The sequence below is a fragment of the Ictidomys tridecemlineatus genome, chromosome 2, assembly GCF_052094955.1.
Source record: "Ictidomys tridecemlineatus isolate mIctTri1 chromosome 2, mIctTri1.hap1, whole genome shotgun sequence".
Classification (NCBI taxonomy): domain Eukaryota; kingdom Metazoa; phylum Chordata; class Mammalia; order Rodentia; family Sciuridae; genus Ictidomys; species Ictidomys tridecemlineatus.
In genome coordinates, this window is record NC_135478.1 from 218491267 (window position 1) to 218515748 (window position 24482).

At 40.7% G+C, this 24482-nt stretch overlaps 1 protein-coding gene and 1 long non-coding RNA gene across 7 annotated transcripts in view; one reads left to right on the forward strand and one right to left on the reverse strand.

Moving 5' to 3' along the window:
- The window catches only part of LOC144375481 (uncharacterized), a 35210-nt gene extending 19646 nt beyond the window's left edge, over positions 1-15564 (reverse strand). For 2 of the 4 annotated variants that reach the window (XR_013435458.1, XR_013435457.1), the window contains exon 1: positions 12787-15564. This is a non-coding gene — a long non-coding RNA (uncharacterized LOC144375481). Of the gene's footprint in view, positions 1-3714; positions 10307-12786 lie in introns of those variants that run through there. The other 2 variants (XR_013435456.1, XR_013435455.1) reach the window with 2 other exon arrangements.
- Agk (acylglycerol kinase) overlaps positions 15562-24482 on the forward strand; it is a 77320-nt gene continuing 68399 nt past the window's right edge. For 2 of the 3 annotated variants that reach the window (XM_078040671.1, XM_078040672.1), the window contains exons 1-2: positions 15569-15688; positions 20643-20760. In XM_078040671.1, coding sequence (XP_077896797.1) covers positions 20660-20760 — 101 coding nt within the window. In that variant the 5' untranslated portion in view covers positions 15569-15688; positions 20643-20659. Of the gene's footprint in view, positions 15689-20642; positions 20761-24482 lie in introns of all 3 variants that reach the window. The other variant, XM_078040670.1, reaches the window with a different exon arrangement.

The following is a 24482-nucleotide window of genomic DNA, read 5'->3' on the forward strand; positions in this document are numbered from 1 at the left end:
ACTTAAGCAGAGTTTATATACATTCTTTGGAGAGGGCAGAGAGTCTACATACATCATAGCATCCCTTAGCAAATCACTGTGCACCGCGGGAAAATCAAATAACAACTCTTAAACATGATTAGTACATTCACTGGCGGGAACAGGTCGGGCGGGGGTGATAGGTCAGTGCAAAAGGGGTATTGGTTTGAACTGATTGGTTTGAGCCAAGAGGGGTGTACGTGCTGAACTACATGGTTTCCCAATTTGTTATCAACCACCATAAACTACTGGGAGGGTCATCTGGTATCCCAGGTATTTCCCTGTCTCATGCTGATTGGTGGCTGCTAGGGGGCTGCTATGGATCCCCACCTAGCCTGACTGAGTCAGGGACACCTGGCGCAGCAGATCTCTCCTGTAGATAAACAATTTAGCAGGGTGGGAATGTGCTTAGGAGTGCTTTGTGGGTTTTTCCAAGGACAAAGGCATGTCCCTTCCTTGGACAGGCTTTGCTCTGAGAAAGAGGCTGGTTTTTCAGGTTTCCTGTCTTAAAGTCTAATATTGTTTCTACCATATCACTTCAAAGTCCAGAAGTCTGTTTTATTCTCAACTTAAATATTATGTCCACCACTCTACACTGCAACATCCTTTCGGATAATCACCCCTTTGTCTGCGTATTGAAGCTCTGACATAAAGACTCATGCTTAGCCTAGTGATTCCCAAACTCATGGAATTGTTATTGTTGGCACAGTGGTGTTTGTTGTGTAGGGGTGCAGGGTGTGCATGTCTACCAACTTTCCTCTGAAATGATGCTCCATAAAGCCCACTGTGAGGAATGCTGGCCTGGAAGGTAGTATGCTGGAGAGTCCAACTGGACAGATCTGACTAAGACACGGTTTTGAACTGAACACTCAATGCTCCAGAGTACCTTCTTGGTCATACTTGCCAAAACAGCTCAGAGAATATAATTTTATTTTGAAATGCTTATTTGCAAATCCTTGTTCAAAAAAGAATTAATGTAGGAGAACGGGATTTCAGTGGTATAATGATTATCGCCAGGGTTCTCAATGAAATTGTAAAATGTAGCTGTGGTGCTTCTCGCTTCCTTTCCTCGTCGTTGCCGCAGTCTGGCTGGACACAAATCAACGAGCCACCACAAAGCACTTGTATGTTCAAACAGGAAACTTTATGGCCCGAACTCCAGCAGCACTGCACGCACACTCCCTGGGAACACTCCCAGCTCTCCCCTGGGCTCTGTGCCTACTCTCTCGGACCCCCCCCTCCCAGAACTCAATGGGAACTCCAAAGTAGCTCCCACAGCAGGAGCCACCCTATTGCAGGACAGTAAAGGTCTAATATACAATTGAATACACAGCTTAACATAACCATCATCATCTCAATGGCTCACTGGTGTTACCGCTCAACCACTCCCTTCTGGCAAAATGCCAGGCGGCTGTGGCCCTCAACAATCGTCTCTCCTCTTGGGTTGCTTTCCACAGGAGCAGCCCCTCTTCTCCTGCCCTTCCCAGTGGACTTTGAGTTTCAAAGTTACCTCTCATACCCATTCTGATTTCCTCAGTGATTACAAGTCTGATGTTAGGAAAACAATCTGATCACGTTAATATTCATTATGTTACCAGTCTTTTGTGCTTCGGGAATATCTATAATTGAATTTAAATCTATAACTGGAAAATTCCAAATAGCTTTGGGTAGATTTGGTTAAAAGATCATGTGATTCTTTAACCTGAGATGTGTCTGTTGAGTTTTCCTGTGTTGCTCAGCTTCTGTCAGAGGACTAGGTGTTCCCCATACTGGGCGCTATGGTTAGGTTAGGGTTTAAGTGGGTCTTGTGAAATTTCACGTGCTGAGAGCTTCATCTCCCAGTGGGGGGCAGTGTTGAGGTGACTGGCCCTTTAAGAGGCAGGGCTTAGTCCAAGTAATTAGGTCATGGGTGGTCCGCCCCCTGAACAGATTAATGCTGTGTCCCTGGAGTGGGATCAGGTGTCATAGGAATGGATTAGTGCCCATGACAGTGGATGCTACAATAAAGCAATCCTGGCCCCTCGCTGTTTTCTTGCTTCCTTGCCCATACAGATGCCCTTTCTGCATACAGCCATTTCCCGTTTTGCTTCTCTGCCATGTTGTGGGTCAGCCAGGGGGCCCCTCACCAGACACTGCCATGCTGTTTGGAATTTACAGCTACCAGAACTCCTTTGCTCTTATTAAGTATCCAGCTTCATGTAATGTTTTTCATTTTTTTAATTTAAAACATTAAGATTATAATATTAGCTGGCTTTATCCCAACAAAATCATACATGTGCGGAATCTGACCCACTCCATTTCACTCCCTGTTCCTCCCCCTCCCCCTCCCCACTAATCTTCCTCTTTCTCATCCATTATCTTGTGTAAGTGTCTATAGCAACAGAAAACGGATTAAGGCATTGGGCCTTGCATCCCAGTCTTAAGTCTAGGATTAAGGAGGCACAGATACATACAGGGGGGAAAACACAACCATTCGTGACAAAAACTAGGAAACACAGAGAACTTATGAACATGATGAAGAGCTTTTCACTCTTAGGGTGAAATTCTGAGTGCTTTTCGTCTTAGATTAAGACCTAGATAAGAATATTCACTCCTACCATCTATTATTATTCCCTTAGTAACAAGAGGGAAAAACAGTTACAATGTATTCAGATTAGAAAGTGAGAAGTAAAACTTTACATGTAGACAACATGATTGACATGATTGTATACCTAGAAAATCCCCCAAATTACAAAAAGTATTACAACTAATAATAGAGTCTAGTAAGGTTGTAGGATTCAAGGTGAACATAAAAAACGCATTTCTATGTTTCAGCAACAATTGGAAATTGAAATTGAAATTATGCATATTTATAGTAGTTCTAAAATATTGTAAACAGAGACGTATTTAGCAAAATATAGTGAAAAACCTATACATTTAAACATTAATGAGATAATTAAATAACATCTAAATAAATGGAAATAAATACCATGATTATGGATTGGAAAGTTCTTGAAAAAGGGTCAAGATTCCTTAAAATGATCTATAGATTGAACATGATTAGGATCAAAATCACAAGGGTTTTATTTGTTTGTTTGGTGGAAACTGAAAAGCTGACTCTAAACTCCATATAGAAATTCAAAGAACATCTATAAAATATATAAAATATAAAAATATTTTTTAAAAGAACAAAATGTGACAATTTATATTACCTAATTTTAAGATTTATTAAAAAGTCTTATTAATCAGGATATCATGGTATTCCTAAAAGGATAGACTAATGAAACAAGAGGACAAATTCAGAAATAGATCCTTTTATACATGTAACTCAGTGATTTTCCAGTCATTGGTTAGTGGGAGAAAAGATGGTATGATTTTGATAAATAATTATGGAATAGCTAAGACAGTTCTAGGGAAAAAATGAACCTCAACCCTTACCTCATATCATTCATAAAAATTAACTTTAAATGGATCGTAGACCTAAACATAAAAATATATAAAGCTTTTAAAGGGAAACATGGGAGAAAATCTTTATGATCTTGAGGTAAGCAAAAACTGTTTCCATCAGCCACATAAGCATGAGCTTTGAAAGAAAAAAATTACTAAATTGTATTTCACCAAAATTTAAAGAGTTGTTCTTTAAAGTACACTTTTAAAAGGAAAATTACACTAAAGGTATTGTTAGACCAGGACGCAAGAAAAGACCACTGACTCCAATTAAAATCAAATTAAAGCAAGCTTATTATTTCGACCGGCCGGGCTGCCTTTCCCTCCCAAAACGGCGGGAACAAGACAGCAGCCCCACCTTTCCTACAGCCCAGCTTTATAGCCCAGAAAGTTACACAAAGGGGGGGTTACAGATAACAGAACTCTGACAAGCATCACACTAATGGTAGTTTACATTTTTTGCTGGCCCCAACATCAGAATTTATGAAGACCATTAGAGCCTCAGAGAGGGTCGTTATCTGGCCAGGGAAGGCCAATATTTATGAGGTGTCACTAAAGTTTCAGAGAGGGCTGCTATCTGGTCAGAGAGCCAGGCATGGGTGAGTTCAAGGCACGGGCAGGCATTCCAAGCAGGTTCAGAGTTTGCAGTAACTTATAGTAAAGCCGAAATTAGCTTTTCATGGCTTTGTGGCAAGATGGCTCCCAATTTAATAAAAGATCAGGTTGGGTCTATCAGTATGACTGTACACCATGTTCAGGAGAAATTGTGCTCTGTGAACAATGTGTCAAAATGCATTCTATTGTTATGTATAACTAATTAGAATAAATTCAAAATTTTAATAAAAGGAAAAGGAGCCAGGTGTGGTGTTGCATGCCTATAATCCCAGTGGCTCAGGAGGCTGAGGCAGGAGGATCCAAATCAGCCTCAGCAACTTAGCAAGGCCCTAAGCAATTTAGCAAGATCCTGTCTCAAAATAAAAAATAAAGATGGGGCTAGGGATGTGGCTTAGTGGGTTAAGCACCCCTGGGTTCAATCCCCATTATCAAAAACCAAACCAAACAAAACAACTTGGAGAAAATATTTGCAACACATCTCAGAAAAAAAAATTATATTGAAAATGTGAAATCTCTTAAAGTTCGATAATAAGAAGAAAGATTACATATTTTTTTAAATGCACAAAATATTTGAACAGATGCTTCATCTAAGAAGATTTATTGTAGACAATTAGATAAATTAGGATATCTTCAATTTAAAAACTGACGTGAGTGTCAGCAAGGGTATGAAGCCATTGGAAAGTTTATACACAGCTTCTAGGAGTGTAAAACAATACGACCAGTTTGGAAAATAATTTGACAGTCTTAAAAGTTTAAATACATACTTACCCTACAATCCACTCATCACTTTCTTAATTACTTAATTACCATCAATTTCCTAATTACCCAAAAGAATGAAAACACAAACATGTGTCTACAGGAAGACTTGTATACAAAGGTTGAACGAACCTTTATTCAAAATAGAAAAATCTGAGACAACCTATATCTTCATCACCAAGTGAATGGATGAGTAAATGGAAAGTCCATCCAATAAGTGGAACTGTAAAGGTAAAATTTCCAAGCTGATTCTAAGCCGCAGAGCCTGAGTTAAAGTGTAAAAGACCAGGCATCCTAAAGTTTCCAAAGTGCAGGGATTGGGTTAAAAAGTAAAAGACAATTGTTACAATCATACAAGTCTATTGTTACAATTCCTCTGCTATCCCCGGAACTTGTAATCCCTGTAAAGTTGTTAGAACAATGAGGGAACTGCCTAGTAAATGTCTCCATTGATTCCCTGGTTGATTAATAGCTAAGGGCTCTAGGTAGCATGGCACGTACGCATCTAGGCCCCAGAACCAATCAGTTTAAATGTGTACCCCACTTAGAAATGACCAATCATCTCTGCCCTAATTGTTCCCGCCAATGTATGCACTAATCCTGACTCAGGGTTGTTGTTCAATTTTCCCGCGCCTCATGATGATTTGTTCTGATGTATGCAAAGCCCCCCACCCTCTCCAAAAAGTGTACTTAAGCTCCACCTGACCTCCGCTCTGGGCTCTGGGCTGCTCTCCCTTCTTGAGTGAGCACAGAGTCCCAGCGCGCTGGAACAGGATCCTCAATAAACTTCCCCCCTGCGATTGCATGAAGTGAGTCTCTTGTGTGGTTTCTCCCCTCCGACGCTCCGCTGCACCCCAACAGAACAACGTGGACGAATCCTTAAAATACTGTGTTTAAGAAGCCAGAAACAAAAAGCTTCATACCATAAGATTCCTTTTATATGAAACTCCACAAGAGGCATATCTAATGGGCAGCCACAGAACACAGATGAGTGGCTGCCTGGTGTTGCAGGGAGGTGAGAGGGTTTACTGGGAAGGGCAGGAAATAGTTGGGCAATGATGGGAATGTTCTGCATCCTCCTTGTGGCCACTTTGGGAAAGTACACATTTATCAAAAGTCATCAATTTTTATACTTAATGTTTTATTTTATTTTTTGTGGTGCTGGGAATTGAACCCAGGGCCTTATGCATGCAAGGCAAGAGCTCCACCCACTGAGCTATGTCCCCAGCCCTATACTTTTAATATTTTAAGTGTTCATTTTATTGCATGTAAACTATTTATAATAGATTTTTTTTTAATTGTGGTGAGGAGCACAAGGATGAGGAAGGGTAGGTATTAGTACATTTTTATGCTGAAGAGGGTGTGTTTTGAGTAGGCTTCCTGCTGAGAGGGAAAGAAAGTGGAGATGGATTGAGAAAATACTAGAGGGGGCAATGACAGATGGGGATGATTTCTTGAAGAGGGAAGGAGGTGCTCTTTAGAGTACAGGTGGATGGATGAGCCCTGGGTGGGAGGAGGCAGCATTCTCTTGCTTGTCTGCAGTGAAGGAAAGCTGTGTGTGGTACTCAGTTTGAGGAAATATTCATAGAATTTTTTATGTGGGAAGGCAGAGAGTTCAGGATAGTCCTGAACCAATTAGGACAACATTGAAAAAATAATCAAGGAAATATATAATTATAGATTATTATGAACCATGTAGAACAAGCAGAGTTTAACAGGAGGAACCTCATTTCTGTCTTTTTAATATTGTTGGGAGTGCTGGGGATGGAAACCAGGGCCTTGCGCATGCTCAGCAAGTACTCCACCACAGAGCTGCATCCCCACTCCTGAGGAACATCATTTAGACAATGTACAGGAACGGTTTCTTGGGTGAAGCCACTGTTGAACTGAGAGAGGGAGAGGGAGCCAGAGTTAGGTGATGAGTGAATTGAACAGCATTCGTGAAGAGCTTGAGGTTGGAAAGATTTCAGTACATTGGGATGCAAGAAAATAATTAGAGGTGAGTTTTAAAAGATTAATATAGAAAAATGAAACCATAGGAAACTCATAAGAAATATAACTTTCCAATCACTAGGAGAGAGGATTCTCCAAGAGTGTAACTCTACATAAAACTCAAGAGGTTTTTCTTTTTAATATCAAAACATATCATTATGGTACAAAAGCAAATAAACTAGGAAAATATTTGCAACAACTAAGTCAAAGGATTATCATCCTTACTGCAGAAAGAGCATTCATGTATCAAACTGATAAGGAAAGTCTTAAAATATGGATATATGGGCTGGGGCTTTGGCTCAGTGGTAGAGTGCTTGCTTTGCATGTGTGAGGCACTAGGTTCAACTCTCAGCACCACATAAAAATAAATAAATAAATAAATGGATAAAGTAAAAAAAAATCTGGATACAGTTACTATTATATCATCTCACTAAAATGATTTTATTCTTTGGCTGCCAAAATAAGTTTATGAAATTTTAAAAATTCAAATAAACATAAGCCAACTGCGGTGGCCCATGACTGTAATCCCAGCAATTTGGGAGGCTGAGGTGGGAGGATTGTGAGTTCAAAGTCAGCCTCAGAAAAAGTGAGGCACTAAGCAATTCAGTGGGATCCTGTATCTAAATAAAGTACAAAATAGGACTGGGGATGATTCTCAGTGGTTGAGTGCCCCTGAGTTCAATTCCTGGTACCCAAATTAATAAATAAAAATTTTAAAAACCCAGCAACAACACCAAAAACAACAAAAAGAAAAACCATCAAAAGCAAGTTTGGAAAAGATAATAAAAACACAAGTAAAATATACTAGCAAATATTTTATGGATGGGAAATAGATGGATTCCTTTGTGGCCAGTATGTGGGGACAGCTCTTTTCCTGCGGGGTCCTTTTGTATTTGTTTCTTCCAGATGTTCAAAGAATTATTAGCCTGGGACCAGTTGCTGTATTAATTTTCTCTGTTTTGAGATTTTCATGTTACTGACATAGTGCATATTGACATTGTAACCTATTTGAGGCATAGATTAGATGGTTTGATTTAGTATAGGATTTCTTTTCCCATCTTGAGCTTGGGCAGGGACACACAACTTCCTCCTCATCTTCCTAAGCTGGTGGGTAGGGCTTTTTCCTAGTAGCTCAGAGGGAGGCCTTACTTGCAACCCTCCATCTTTGGAGGACCTAAGTTGTGGTTTATGCCTTGGTGGGTGCTGAGCCAAAATTCCTAGATGGTTAAAGTCTGGGATGGAGCTCTCAGCCCTCAGCCCCAGCCTAGTCAATTATCTCAACATTCTCATGTTTCATCCTAGGTTTCTGGTCCTGCTTAGTTTCTAACCCTATTGGATCTATCTTTCTTTCTGGCCAGCTCAGTTATGTATTTTGAATAATCTTGTTATGTTTTGCCCAGAATACCTAGGCACTGGAGTTCAAAGACTTTTCGGGTCTACCCTACCATGCCAGAATCAAAATTCCAAATACATCATCCCATTATGGTAAATGCCTGTTGCTCTCAAGTGCCCTCTGCCTAAATTGGGGTCAATAAGATGCTGATTTTTTTATGCGAAAAATCAGTATAACATTATAGAATTACTATCTTGATAGAAATAATCTCCGGTGTGATTCTGCAATCTGTATACGGGGTAAAAATGGGAGTTCATAACCCACTTGAATCGAATGTATGAAATATGATATGTCGAGAGCTTTGTAATGTTTTGAACAACCAATAATTTAAAAAAAAAAAAAGAAAAAAACTCATCTCCGTGTCCTCTCATCATAGAATTACTATTTGGATCGAAATGAATAAAGCAAAAAATTTGTGGGCTCTATGCTTCTCTGAAAGTGAAAACAATCACCAAAGTAAAAAATTTAAAGTTTATTACAGGCAAAAATTTCCCCTTCTGTCAGATGCTTAGAATTGGATCACTCAAGGAAATTGTTTTGCAAAACAATATTGAAGACCTTGCTTGATAGGATTCACTTGGGCACTGCCTTTGTTCTTTCTCCCTCTCCTATTAAAAAAGTGGCTGGAAAGTGCCGACCAGGGCCAGCTCAACCCAGGATGAGGAGGTGACAAAGGATGACAAGGAGACATCATGAGAAGAAAAGTCACTGGCATGATTTAGATATGACGTGTCCCCCAAAACTCATGTGTGAGACAACCCAAGAATCTTCAGAGGTAAAATGATCAACTCATGAGAGGTGCACCCTAACTGGTGGATTTGTCCACTAATGGATTAACTGGGTGGTAACTGTAGGCAGGTCGGGTGTGGCTGGGGGAAGCAGGTCCTTGGTGGACGTAGGTGACTTTGGGGTTATATTTTGTTTCTGGTGAGCACAGCGTTCTCTGCTTCCTGGCTGCCATGTTCTGAGTTGCTATGCCCTTCCACCATGATGTTCTGTCTTACCTTGGGCCCAGAGCAATGGAGTTGGCTATCTATGGACTGAACCTCTGAAACTGTGAGCCAAAATAAAACTTTCCTCCCGTAAATTGTTTTTGTCAGTTATTTTGGTCACAGTGACGAAAAATCTGACTAAAACATCACATTCAGGAAAAGGTGGGAGCTGTGTAGATTCCAGATGACAATGGGTGTTACAGAGGGTTCTTTAAAAAATCCTATGTAATAATGTGGAAAATATTCTCTCTCCTAGGAAGCCACTGGTTTCTTGAAAGGCCTCATTTACATGTTTCCAATCTGGTAGTAGAAGATTCAGAGGATATTAAAGGTCATAATAAGGAAAGGATTTTAAGCATAAATATCACAAGAATACCATTTCATATTTTTTCTCAGGGGAAACCAAGTAGTTTAAAGAAGTATCTGTATGCATAAAGTAAGTAAACACACCAAAATGAATGTTAAGAGAATTTGTGCATATTTTTCAGAATAGAAGCACTGACTCTGGAGCATCTGTTCTCATAAGCAGATTCCATCTGAGATACTACATGTTAAGGCTACTAATGGCAATAGGAGCATCTATCATTTTTCCTCTGAACTTTTACTTCTATTCCAGGCATAATGAATCTACAGAAAATGAGTGTAGCATAGGTCCAAGGGCCAGGGAAATGAATGGAGAATTATTTCAAGTACTATGAATGGTTAAGCATACCAGTGATGTCAATTAGTTTTTTTTCCCCCTGCTACCAATCTCACCTGTTTCCCTTACCTTAAAATCTCAACATCATTAATTTTAAAACGCTGTCCTTGTTGTGTAAGCAATCTACCAATATCCTGTGGCTTATGGATTCTCAAGTCAGTACTCATGGCTCCCAGGAACACAAAACCTGAACAATCAGGGAATTTGTTATTGTACGTAATAGGGTGTATAGAGTTTGGATGGACATGCTTCAGACGCAGTACCACCACTTGGCTGCAGGATGTCATCAAGGACCTGGGTTCTTCCCATCTCTTTCCTCTCTATTCCTCTGTGAAATGGCTCTGCCTCAAGTTGGCTTTCCTCGTGTATGAGCAGTAACAGCAATCGTTTCAGGCACTGTGTGGACATATGATCCTAGATAGGGCAAAAAGTGGAATTATCTCTTTCTCTCTTTTTAACTAGATTTGTTGAACTATAATGCACATACCTACAATTCTCCCATTAACATTTATGATTCACTGTTTTTTGGTTTATTCACAGAGTTATGCAACCATCACCATAGCACATATTTTGGAACATTTTCATTACCTCATAAAGAAATTTCATACACATTAGCAGTTATTTCCCATTTCTCCTCAACCTCCACCCAACCCCAGCCCTAAGCAACTCCAATCTATTCTCCTGTTCTTTGTATTTGCCAATTCTGGGCATTTCATGTAAATGGAACGATATAATTTGTAGTCTTTGGCTCCTGGTTTATTTTACTTAGCATGGTGTCTTTAAGCTTGATTACCACTTCTTTTTTGAATCCTGCCCCCTTTATGAATAAAACCTGTAGAGATTTTTCAGCAGATTTCCCTTTGAGACTCTTTGAACTAAGTGGAACTACATGATCAATTCCTAATCTAATGGCTGACGATGAAAGAGGAGTTACCGTGATTACCTTAAATGAGGGTAAATCAATGAGGAGAGGGTTATCTGTCACAGGCTAGCAGAGGCTAGGAAGGAGAGAGCTGGATGCTGAACAAAATCTGGTCTATGATAGGCAGATGTGGGAAATGGACATTGGAGAAGGAAATAAAATGTACACTACATCAGCACGTAGTGACAAGGACAGCGAAGAATCAATGTTGAAAGAGTCTATACTCGCCCTCATGCTGTTTATTCCACTAGACTTCCTCTCTTCCTGACTTTTTGTTTTGAATCTGTAAACTTCAGATTCTAGGGCAGTGGGTTCACCAGCCACTCGGAATCCCACCCCTGCAATGGGTTCTACCACTGACCAGCTGCGGGGGATTCAGGAAGGTGGCAAAGGCAGGGAGAAGTAGCTGAAGGGTGAGATCACACAGTGTCCTCTTTCCAGGTCATCAGCAGACAACAATTTGGCATGTCATCATTGCTGTTCTGGCCTGGCTTTATGTTGTTGATGAATACAATGGAAGAGGGTTTGCAAGTATGGGTGTGTGTGTGTGTGTGTGTGTGTGTGTGTGTGGTCATACTGAGTATTTACATTCTATTAATGGGAAAAAATTGAAATGTAGAGCCACCTTCAACCTTGATTCTTTCACCCATGGTTTATTCTCCAGTGGTCTCACCCTCTTCCACAGTATGGGGCAATCTAGTTGGGGTTTAAATACTCCGTCCTGTTGCCTATGCCACTCCACTCAGTTCCTCTCATTCTACTTGTAGACAGAGGTTATTCCCCTCTAGCATCTTCTGAACCAAGAGAATGTTACCTCAGAATCGGTCCTGAACAGATGGGAAGCAACTGGGTCTCAGGATGGTCTGTCTTATTGGGAAAATGCCACAGATATTGCTATGTAAGTGGAGGCTTCTCCAATACTGGGAGCTACTGGACATCTCCAACGTCCAATGTCACTTTCCTCTAATGTCCTCAAGGGAAGGTGAATTCATTTTATAGGCAAGAGGCATTCCTATTTTATATGTGTATGTTATTTCGGTACATAAAAAGTACCATATGTGGCAGTATGTTAGATGTGGAAAGAGATGCAAGTTCCTATCCTTAACAGTACAAGCTGCTAGGGATTACTTTTCCACTCCATGGGGACCTCACTCAGCAGTTAGCACCACTGAAGAAAGAATATGGAAAGGAAGAGTGTAATCCAAGCCCATCTCTCTGGCTGTACACATCTGAATATCTCTTTGGCTTCACCTGTGGCACGAACATGCTGTCCAGCCTTAGGGATTGTGCCTTAGGTTGCTCCAGGCATCTCCTGGGCTGTGGTATCAGAACTGAGTCTCCTTCCCTGACATCACAGGTGTTCAGTGTGGATCATAAGATGCTTTTCATGACTCTCCCTGACATGAAATGGGACTAGGCTTCAGTCCTTGACTAACAGAAGTTCTCCCCGGCAGCCTAAGTCAGAATGTCAGGTACCTGTAGGGCCATTGGAAGCCATTCAAGGGTGGCTAGCTGTTGAGCTTGACTATTTCAGAATAACATACATGGTAGTAAAACAGAATTTGGAAAAGGGTAGATTTGGTATAGGTTTTCCAAACTCCAACCTACACATTTCCAAACTTGCAGAATTTTCTTCATCATTTTCAATACTTCTGTCCTTATAAAAATACATCATTAATGGCCAAAGTGAGTGAAGTGAGCACTGTCATTCTTTAAGAAAGGGCCAGGTGAACCACGGTGTAACTATCAGGAAAGGCTCCATACACAATGTTGGTGTCTTAGTTCATTTTCTTCTGCTGTAACAGAATATGACAGATGAAAAACAATGGAGGTTTATTTGGGTCATGTTTCTGGTGGCTGGGAAGTCCAGCATGGTGCTGGCATCTGGTGAGGGACACTGTGCCACATCATAACTGTCAGAAAGGTGGGCAAAAAGCACGAGATGAAAAGAGGAAAATTAGACCCAACTCACCTTCTGTATTGTTGGGGTGCAGCGGAGCGTCGGAGGGGAAGAGACTCACTTCATGCAATCGCAGGGGGGAAGTTTATTGAGGATCCTGTTCCAGCGCGCTGGGACTCTGTGCCCACTCAAGAAGGGAGAGCGGCTCAGAGCCCAGAGCAGAGTTCAAGCGGAGCTTAAGTACACTTTTTGGAGAGGGTGGGGGGCTTTGCATACATCAGAACAAATCATCATGAGGCGCGGGAAAATTGAACAACAACCCTGAGTCAGGATTAGTGCATACATTGGCGGGAACAATTAGGGCAGGAGTGATTGGTGCTCCTAGGTGGGGTACACATTTAAACTGATTGGTTTAGGTCCTGCAATGCCTACGTGCCAAGCAACTCGGAACCCTTAGCTATTAAACAACCAGAAAGTCAGTGGAAATATTTACTAGGCAGTTCCAGTATTGTCCTAACAGCTACAGGGATTACAGGTTTTGGGGGTAGCAGAGGGACTCTAACAATACTAGTCTTTTACTTTTTAACCCAATCCCTGCACTTTGGAAACTTTAGGATGCCTGGTCTTTTACACTTTAACTCAGGCTCTGCGGCTTAGAATCAGCTTGGAAATTTTACCTTTACAGTATCAGGAACCCAGTCCCATGATGATGGCATTAATCCATCTATGAGGGCAGAGCTCTCAGGACCCAATTATTTCTTAAAGGTTTTATCTCTCACTACTGTCACAGTGGCAATGACATTTCAGCCAGAGTTTTGGACATTCAAATCATAGTATAAGGGCAGAAAGGAGGAATGGTGGTCACTACAGGTCAGTACTAGAAATGGGAGTAGGACTGCACAGATGGCCCTATACAAACAAAATGAAAGGCAGAAATAATTTAATTTTAATACTGATTCACTCAAAGTGTTGAAAGAATATGCTTCAGGAAGCATATTCTAAGGTAGTGTATACTAGATTCCTGTGACTACTGTAACAAATTACCACATACTCAGTAGTTTTAAATGACACAAATTTATTACCTCACAGTTTGGGGGATCAGAAATCTAAAATGGGTCTGTAGGGTTGTGTTCCTTCCCGTTCTAAGGGAGAATCACAGGCAAACTTACTAGCTTTAGAACATTCTGTGTAATTACATTCATAGCCATATGTGATGAAGATGTTATAGGAATACTGGATTCTGGTCTTTAGAAGTCCTAAGAACATAAATGAGTATAGTACTCCCTGTGCACATATACTCAAAAACAAAAATAAAGTCATCCCTAACAAAAAGCATATGTGTGTATACATTTATATGGTCATAAATGTATGTGGATTTATTTTTTTTAAGTCTCTGTCAATATTTTTCTGATTGGAAGGTTCACCAACACTGAGCTTTTCTCATTGTCAGGAACCACAGGGGTTTTTTTTTTGTTGTTGTTGTTGTTTTTCTGAAACCCTAAAACATATGCTTAGTCTACCTATTGAACCATATAATAGTAAGTCCTGGGTATTTTTGAGTTCTGCAACTCACTTCTAAACACAAACATTTGAGACAGTTGGAAAAGAAGAGTTGAAAACAACTGTCTCCCATTCCCACAATACCATAACATTTTAGAATTAGAAGACTGTTTTTAAACTGATGATCTTCTCAGTCCCCTAAATTACAGATGGAAACTTAGAAGAGAGGGCTAGGAAGTCCACAGTGTGACCCCATTAGCATGAGAGTGTGAAACATGCTTTAATATACCGTAATCTCATTGGATGTACTCATTTCCTGCAAGCATTTGTGGGGGATGAGGCAGGGTTCATGCCTACACTATGAAATGGGAGATTAGGCTGCAAGCTCTTTGGGGACAGGGACCATGAAGGGTGATGAAGATGAAGACATATCTGCAACAGAGCCTACCACAAACCACACAGAGAATGCTGTTTAATTAATTTTGAAAGTAAGAGGGGGAGAAAGCAATCTATGTTGCTGGCTTGGTCTCCACATCAATGTGAAGGCTGAGGACAGAGAATTTAAATTGCCTGTTGGTGGTCAGGACTGCTGCTGGCTTCTCTGTGGACAGTCTCTTGTCTCTAGAACTCAGCGCACTATGGCCAAGAGAGACGTCTGAAAAATAAGCCAGATTCCAAGACCCCTGAGTGAATTCCTGGTGGAGAGAGGTGGTCAGGAGACTTTATAGCTTTGTAAATCTGTGCCCTGCTTTTAAGACAATGAGGGAGGGCAGGGAGCTCTTCTGCATCTGTGTCTTAATTGTCTTCAGCTCAGCAATCCTCGTATTTGGGAGAGGCACACTGTGGTCTTCGTGGCCTGTCTCGCCCACCTCCCCAGCTTATTTGCTGTCCTTTCTCCCTAACTCTCTGCGTCACCCACACTGGCCTTTAACATGCCAAGCAGCCAGGGCCTTAGCAGCACTGGCTGTTCCCTCCGCCAGGCCCTCTCTTTTCTGGACCTTGGCTTGGCCTGCTTCTCGGGGCCATCTGGGTCTCAGACCTTTTGTCCCTCTTTTCTCTGGGAGGCCTCAGATGCCTAACAGCATTGTTCTCCCCGCCCCCCCCCCCCAGTTTCGTTTTCTTCCTGGAGCTGATCACTATTTAAAATTGCCTTATTCATTCAGTTAATTTATTTTCTGATTTAGTTCCAGGTCCAAAGACAGTGTTTACCTTGGTGAGCTTTCCAAAAAGAATAGTGTTGGGCGATTCACAGACGGATGAAAGAATGAAGAAACAAGTGCAGACGACGCAGGCAGCTCCAGGGCAGCTGTCCCGCCGCCCTGGCCGCCCCTCGTGGCAGAGCCCGGCCCCGCCCGCCCGCTCCTCCAGCCCCGCGGCGGAACCCGAGGGCGGCGGCAGCGGTTTCCCTCCGACGAGCGGGGGAGTCTGGAGAGAGCACACAGGAAAGGCAGGGCGGTGAGCGGGCCGGGCGGTGGTGAGTGCCGGAGTCGCGCGCGGGGCGCGGGCCGGGCGGCTAGCAGGGCCGGGGCGTGGGCGGAGCCGCCGCGGCGCGCGGGGCACGGGGCGCCTGGGCCTGGCCTGGGCCCGCGGCGCGGGCGGCGGCTCGCGGGCAGCTGGCCGCGCGCTGGAGGGTGGCAGCCTGGGCCCGGCCGGCGCGGCGCGCGCATCGTGGTCACCGCGGGAGTCGGGTGTCCTGCGTTGGAGTCCTAGAGCTGTCGCTAGCCTGGGGACCCTCACTCGCCTCTCCTCTGGGGCTTCGGAGTACTCCTTTGCAAAAAGGGGCCAGTGGTGTCCGAGCCGTGAAGGGGTGGATGGCTTCATTCATTCGGGCGCTCGGCGGGGTTGGGTGCTGCGGATGGAGAGGACCTGCCCGGGAGGGGTTCCAGGTGTCCTGAGCAACCCCGACCTGTCACGTCAAGGGCGTTGAATACTGTTAGGGCTTGGGAATTCTTTAGGGAGGAAAATGGGCTCTTAAGATAAAACATGTTAATTTGAACGTATAAATTTTAGACTTGGAGATGAGGGAATGGCAAATCTAGTTAAATACAAAGGTCTGTGCATTGTTAACTAATGCGTTGCATATTGTGATAAAGTTTATTCCAACTTACAAATGACAGTCTCCACCTATCACATGTGGTCTTCACTGCTAAACCAGGTAAACAGAGCAGATGAGGTATTCTTATTTTACTGGTCAAGAAATGGAAACAAGTTAAATGACTTACCCAGGCTCTCACCACCAGTAACTGACAACGCCAGGACAAGAATCTAGTTTTAGGCCCATGAGCCAGGCCTCTTTCCACCCTAGGATAGGTGCATATTTTCACATTACTTGGATAACACACAAATTAATTCATTTGTGACAAAAAGGGAATTCCATTGGGGGGTAGGGATAACCTTTAAACAGTCTTACTGACTCTTAGATTGTTTTTTAATTTATTGGTATTCCCCTTGGGTGGTTTTACTCTTCTCAAACTTGACCTCCATAGTGATGAATGCCAAATCTGTTGTATCTTTTGCCCAGTTTCCCCTAGCTTCATGCTGCTATCTCTAGACATCCACTGGATATTTTCTTTTTCTAAATATATGTTTTTTTTTTAAGTTGTTGATGGACCTTTATGTTGTTTATTTATCTGTGGTGCTGAGAATTGATCCCAGTGCCCCACACAATGCTAAGCAAGTGCTCTACCAAGGAGCCACAACCCCAGCCCCATCCACTGCATATTTTCACTTGGATGCTCCACAGGCATGTCAATTTCAGTGTCTCTTAAGCTGCACACTACCTTTCTCCATAAACCTAGCCAGTTGCCTAAGCATAAAAACTGGCTTGGTTCGTCCTCTCTCACCTCCCACAATCAGTTGATCACCAAGTGCTATCAATTTATATTTTCTGAAAACCTCTGAATCCATTCTTGTGCCATCTTTTTTGTGCCTCCCTTCCTTTAGGTGCCTAGGGATTATGGCAAAAACTTCTTAATGGCTCTGTTTAGCTTTAATTTCAGTGTCTACCAGTCTGTTTTACATTCTGCGACTATAGTTGAAATATGATCATATCGCTCACCTGCTTAAATTCCATGAAATTGTTTTCATTGTCTTCAACTCCAGAGTCCTTAGTGTGGATTCAAGGTCTTTTCTAACCCTCCCTACTCCCACCATCCTTTCTCTCTAAACAACTGTTTCTCAAAGTCCGGTGTGGTGTTGACCTTACAGTTATGGGCATACTTGTTAAAAATAAAGGTGACAGTGGGCGTGGTGGCGCGCACCTGTAATTCCAGCCTCTCCGAAGGTTGAGACAGGAGATACCCAAGTTCAAAGCCAACCTCAGCAAAAGTGAGGCACTAAGCAACTCAGTTGAGACCCTGTCTCTAAATAAAATACAAAATAGGGCTAGGAATGTAGCTCCCTGGTTGAGTGCCCATGAGTTCAATGCAAAACAAAATATGAAGGTGTCGGCTAAATTTCAGAATAAATGAAGATCACGGGGAAGGGAGGTAAAGCTCAAGAATAGGTGTTTTTAACAGTTCTGTGCATTTTAACAGACTCTACACTAAAAGTTGAGATCTCTATTCAGGATGCTGTACCATGTTTACCCTGTTCTTTATTCATACCAGATTCTTGATGGGGCTCAAGACACACCACCCCATAATATGGCACTTGGCATTTGAAGAAACAGCAGAAGCAGGAAGGTCATTCTCTGACTACCTCCTGCCCTTCTCCCCTGAAGCAGATCATGAAAGACTTCTTTGATTTTCCTCTTTATTAGACCCTCCTGCGAGATGTGTTCATCATATACATAGAGGAAAAGAATTCTCTTATTTCTGAAGACACAGAGACACAGAAGAATCTGAACAAACAGGCCTCACTATGTTCCACCTATCATTACCATTAGAACATTATCTTTTATCAAATTGTACTTCTGCACAACTATCTACTCTTCATCAAAGTTAGCATAAAAATATATGGGCCTCCCTATTTGGGTCTTGTTTCTGAAGGCTTCTGTGTCACATAAAAGTTACATTAAATAATTTTGTTTGCTTTTCTCTTTATCTTATAGGGATCTCAGGCATGAAACTAGCAATGGCTGAAAAAGAAATTTCTTCTTCCCTATGCTATCTACCTGTGTTTCTCTGAACATAACTTGCTGCCTTTTCACTTTTATACACTGTCATAATTCAGACTGCTGTAACAAAAATACCATAGACTGGGGTGGCATAAACAAATTTATTTCTCACATTTCTGGAGGCTAGAAATCTGAAACCAAGAGGCTAGCATGTTTAGGTACCTCCTGAGGGCCTTCTTCTTGTATCCTAATATGATGGGGTGTAGGGATCTCTCTAGTTTCTTATGGGCTCACTAATCTCATTCATTCGGTGCCACCCTCATGACCTAGTTACCTCTCAAAGGCCCTATGTCCTAATAGCATATTGTTGGGGATTAGGACTTCAGTACAGGCTTTTTAGAGGGTCACAAACATTTAGATCATAGCATTCACATAGCACCCTCTTGATTTTGGTGACGATGCCTCATTCTTCTAGGCTCAGGAAAGACTTTACTGACCCTGCATGGCTCCCTTGTGAGAACCAGTTCCAGTTAGCTCCCTTCTTGTAGACTCGCACTGAGCCTTGCGCACCCCTCAACATTTATCCCACTGTATTGCAACCATAATTGTGTAGGAATCATGGGCTTATTAGTTGTCGGTACTTGAGAATGGGTCTGACTTTTCTCTGCCCTAGCTCCTGGTACAGAGCCTGGCACATATGTTGTTTATTAAAGTCCTCTTAAGTGAAGGAGTGGTGTAGGGCAGTATGGAGAGGAAGGAGCATACCACTCAGTAGGCCTTCAGGGCCCTTTCTCCAGCAGCCTGGGTGTTGTGCAGGACTCATAGCAAGGCAGGCTCCCTTATGCTGCCTTCATTTCTGAATGCAGTAAGGATATTTTTTCTTGTGAGGAATTTTAATGAAAGGCAGATAGAGAATAATAAAAGAACTGGTCTTTTCAATGGAAGTGGTTTTTTCCTCCTCTGGTCTATTTACCTCACTCATCCATAGTAATAAAATTTTTTGTATAAATTTTTAATCTCTGTAGAAAATAATTTACATTTATTTTAAGAAAACTTAGCATATATATTACAATTTTAAAAATAAGCATCACCCACCATCCCACAACATAGAGGAAATTACTTAAAAAGTTGTTTTTATTTATTTGTATTGATATTTTTTTCAGTTTATGTTCATATTTGTACATAGTAGGATAATACTAATTATATTTGGTTTTTTATCCTGTTAATTTTACTTATGTTATATTTTGAGTTTTTCCACATCTGTAAAAATTCCCAGTAAAAAAGGAATATTTGATACCACATGACTTATTCAATAGATATTTCTTAAATAGCCATTATGTGACTTATTCAATAGATATTTCTTAAATAGTCATTATGTGCCAGATCTTACTTAAGGCATAGAATTCAGTAACTAGAACAAAGTCCTTACTCTCACGGGGTTTATATTTCAATGGGATAAACTGATTAACAAATTAGCAAATAAACATAAGTATCATCAAATGATAGTGCCATGGAGAAAACAAATAGAATATGGCTGTATTTATCACTTTGAATTTTAGTAAAGTTGTGCTATTTAACTTTCCTTATGGGAATATATGAGAATGTCTACCTAACTGTATTTTGTCATCAGTGAATATAATTTAAAATTTTTTATTAATTTTATAGATAAATAATGATACTGCTTTGTGATTTGCACATCTTTGATTACTGAGTAAGTTGGGCATTTGTTCACAGCCCTGTGCATTTCCTCTCTGCTTATTTTCCTATTGGAGGCCTGGTGTGCTCCTCTGTTTTTAATAAACTCTTACTAACATATTGTTGAATTCTTTATGTCTAATGGGCAAACACTCTTAAACAGTCATATAATGAGACTGTAAGAAGACAGAAAAGGAGGCTGGGGTTATGGCTCAGTGGTAGAGTACTCACCTTGCACATGCAAGGCCCTGGGTTCAATCCTCAGCACCACATAAAAATAAATAAATGAATAAAATAAAGGTATTATGTCCAAGTACAACTATAAAAAAATATAAAGAATGCAGAAAAGCCAGGAGAAGTCTGGTAATCCTCTTCCTTTCTTCATGACCCTCCTCCTTCCTTCTCCTACAATGAGGAACTAGTGATCTGAGAAAGAAGAATGTAGTTCAGGTAGAAAGATGTGAAGGAAGAAGAAAATAATTGTTGGTGAGTGAGAAGATGGTGATGATGAGACTAGAAGGGAAAAGATGAGAAGAGGCAGAGCAGAAGTGATAAGGAGGAAACCCAGCAGGGGAAGAGGAAGAAGAGAGAGGGTGAAGGAATGGAGAGGAGCAATCAGATGCTACATGATTACTTTGATACTTACATTTTTATTTTCCTGTTTCTATTCATCTAGCAGATCTCCAGGAGAAGATGACTGTCTTCTTTAAAACACTCCGAAATCATTGGAAGAAAACCACAGCTGGGCTCTGCCTGCTGACATGGGGAGGCCACTGGCTCTACGGGAAACACTGGTAAATATCAACAGTCCCACCCCACCTGCTCTCCAACCACAAAACAGCCTTAAAGAGCCTCAGGTTGAAGTTTTACCCAGCAGTTCTTTTCCCTCTAAAATACTGTGATGTAAAAACAATCAAACAAAAAAACTCATTCAAGCCAAAAGCCAAGACAAAGATTTCTTATTGTATCCAGTTTTATACAATTAAAATTATATGGAGCATTACACTCATACTTCAATAGATATGGATTATTCTAATGAGATTGGAAGTGAAGCTGTTTTTATTCATTTTATTTGTAGTTGAAGAAATTGAGGCCTATTACACAAAAAGTAAAGTCCTCTTTCAAGTTCAGACAGGAATTAGGACACATATAATGTGTCCCTACCCCAGCCCTCCACTTATTTTTAACTTGTGAGAAATATCTCCTTGGAATTTTGTTCCTGCTCTTTCTTAGTATGATCTCTTGATCTGCCATCACTCTGGTTGCTAGACACTTACCAGCTGTTTCTTCCATTCCCTCTGACCATCTCCATCTATCCCATTAACCTAGGTCAATTTCAATGAAACAAAAACTTTCAAGCCTTTTGTTTGAATAAGGAATTCAGTGCAATTATGTATATTTATTAGCCTTGGAGGGAGAAGAATGTGCTGGAGCTCCTTTTCCATTTTAGTATGGAATTAAGATTTAAATCAACAGAGAATTTTTATTTTTTTTATATAAAAATAATAGAAACTATTAAGCAGCCAATGGGTCGCAGTCTTTTGCGAATTAAGTGCTACATCTTAAGTCTATAGCAACACTGAATCTATGTAAAACAGAAAACAGAATGGCTGTGCTTTGTATTGTAGGTTTCCTCATTGGAAGAGAGTCACATGGATACTTTTGTGATTGTTTTTAATTTACCACTGTCAGAAATGACTTTATGATGCAGCATGGTATCTTCTGTTCTGCAACTGTATAAGTTGGAGCATTTTCTTTTCTAAGTATTATCAAGACTAAGCATTTAAATTTCATTAGTTAGCATCTAATGAAATAAGCAGACCTCAGAAACTTATATCAGAAAAGACAGTAATATCAGAAAAGACAAGGACAGCATAGATTTTTTAATAAATAAAATATGATACATGTAGTATTTGGCTTCTCCTTCTTTTTTTAACTAACATGAGCCCTCAAGGAGAGGCTCCTTTACCTCCTTTGCAGGAACTCAGAGCTAGACCAGGATCAGCTTGGTCAGAGGATGGTTCCACTCACTGGGAGTTACTGCTGCTTCCTTGACTAGGTGAAATTTGAGTAGCTGTGACCCCTGTTCAGGATGTCTTCGGAGGTACTGTAATATTTTTTTGCCCTTAGAGTCTTGAGACTTTGAAAAGGGCGATTAGGTCTCTGGCACCAGAAGAGGCCTCACTCTAAATTGGTTCTGAAATAGCTTGAATTCGCTGTGGTAGGAGCCAGTCATTTTGCTCTGTCTCCACCTTTGACGTTCAAGGTTGCCACCCCAAATGCAAAACCCCTGTTGTCCTTTTGTGTTTCTTTATCTCAAACTTTTCTTCTGCCTGCTTTGATACTGTTTAGCTCCATCTATTTATTTATATTTATTTTAATATTTTTTAGTTGTAGATGGATACAATACCTTTCTTTCTTTCTTTCCTTGTTTATTTATTTATTATGTGGTTTTGGGGATCGAACCCAGTGCCTGATGCATGCTAGGCAAGCGCTTTGCCACTGAGCCACTACCCCAGCCCTCCACTTATTTTTAACTTGTGAAAAACATAAACTTGACCACATTAACCATTTGTGAATGTACAGGTTCTTAGTGTTAAGTATATTCATATTGCTAGGATTCCTAGAACTTCTTTGTTTTATAAAACTGATACTCAATACTCACTGAACATCAATTCTTCATTCCTCCCCTCCCTGCAGCTCCTGGAGCCACCATTCTGCTTTCTGTTTCTATGAATTTGATTACTTTAGGTCTCTTGTAAGTGTGGAATTGTAATTTTTTTTTATGACTGGCCTATTTTACTTAGCAAAATGTTCCCAAGGTTCATCCATTTTATAACATGGCACGATTTCCTTCTTCTTAAAAGCTGACTAGTTAATATTCTATTGCATATATTTACTACATTTTCTTTATCCATGTATTTGTCATTGGACATTTGGTTTCCTTCTCTCTCTCTTGCCTACTATGAATCATACTGCAGTGAACTTGGGTGAACAGATAGCTCTTTAAGATTCTGCTTGCCATTCTTTCAGATACATACCCAGAAGTGGGATTGCTGGATCATATGGTGATTCTATTTTTAATTTTTTAAGGAACCTTTCTACTGTTTCCCATAGCAGCAGCATTATTTTACAGTTCTACCAACAGCGCACAAGGGTTCTAATTTCTCGCTCTCCATCCTCACTAACATGCTATTTTGTTTTTTTAAATAGTAATGCCATCCTAATGGTAGTGAGATGATATGTCATTGTGGTTTTGATTTGCTTTTGTCTATTGATTAATGATATGAAATACTTTTTCATATATCTTTCAGCCATTTCTATGTCATCTTTGGAGAAATGTCTGTTCAAGTCCTTTGCCCTCTTTTTAGTTAGGCTATTTATTTATTTTGAACTATAGAAATTCTTTACATTTCCTGGATATTAACTCCTTAGGAGATACAGAATTTGCAAATGTTTTTTACTGCTTTGAGCATTTTTTTTTTTTAATTGGCAGTACTGAGGATCGAATCTAGGGTTTTGTCCATACTAGGCAGTTGCTCTACCCCTGACCTACATCCCAGCCCTTTGTTACCTTTCTGTGTATCTTTGTTTCAGTGTGCTGACTTTGTTCTTTGGTGCATAGAAGAAGTTTTAAAGCTTGATATAGTGCCATTGTCTAATTTTGCTATTGTTGCCTTTTTTTTTTTTTTTTTTTTTTTTGCTTGTGCTTTGATATCATAGCCAAGAAATTGTCAAATCCATCTTTCTCTATTCCTGGAACTTTGACCACTGCTGTGCCCTCTTTCACATTCCCTACCTGGCAATGGTTGAATGCTAAACCTGAACATAACTTACTCCCATTTCACTTCTGAAATATGAAACTTTGGCATCCTAGTCCCATTATAGCCTCTATTACTCCAGTTTTCTCATTCTCTTACTCCCATTCTTCAGTGTTATCAAAACTTTGTGGCCTTCCTGGTTTCTTTCCAATCACTTTTCCCTACTTTTCACTTTTTTACTCTTCTAGATTCCTCGATCCAACACATCACATGCACTTCTTAACTCCATTTTTCACCTGTCCTGTCTGGCCTTTTCCATCTCCCACTTCCTTCCTCTCATCATAGCTGAACTTTTTATTTACTTCCGACTCATGATACATCCTATTCAGTCTTCATTAGAATTATTTTCACCAGTTTTATTTCTCATCCTTTTTAGACACTATTGGCTATTCTTGAAACACTATTTCCCCCTTGCCTCTGACTCCCTAACTTTTGTCTCCATAAAGCTCTTTTCTGAGCTTCTGACCTGATCATAACTTCAGTTGCTTAATGTCTCCTTGGGTGCTTCACAGGTGCCTCAAACTCAACAAACTTAAACAAACAAACAAAAAAAATTAAATTTAAAAAAAAAGCTTTCCTACCAAACCTGTTTCTTCTTAGTAATTGGTATCACTCACTATCCGTCTAGTTTCCCAAACTAGGAATTTGGACATCACACTCCACTTCTTATCCTCATTCCCCCCATCTGGCTTATG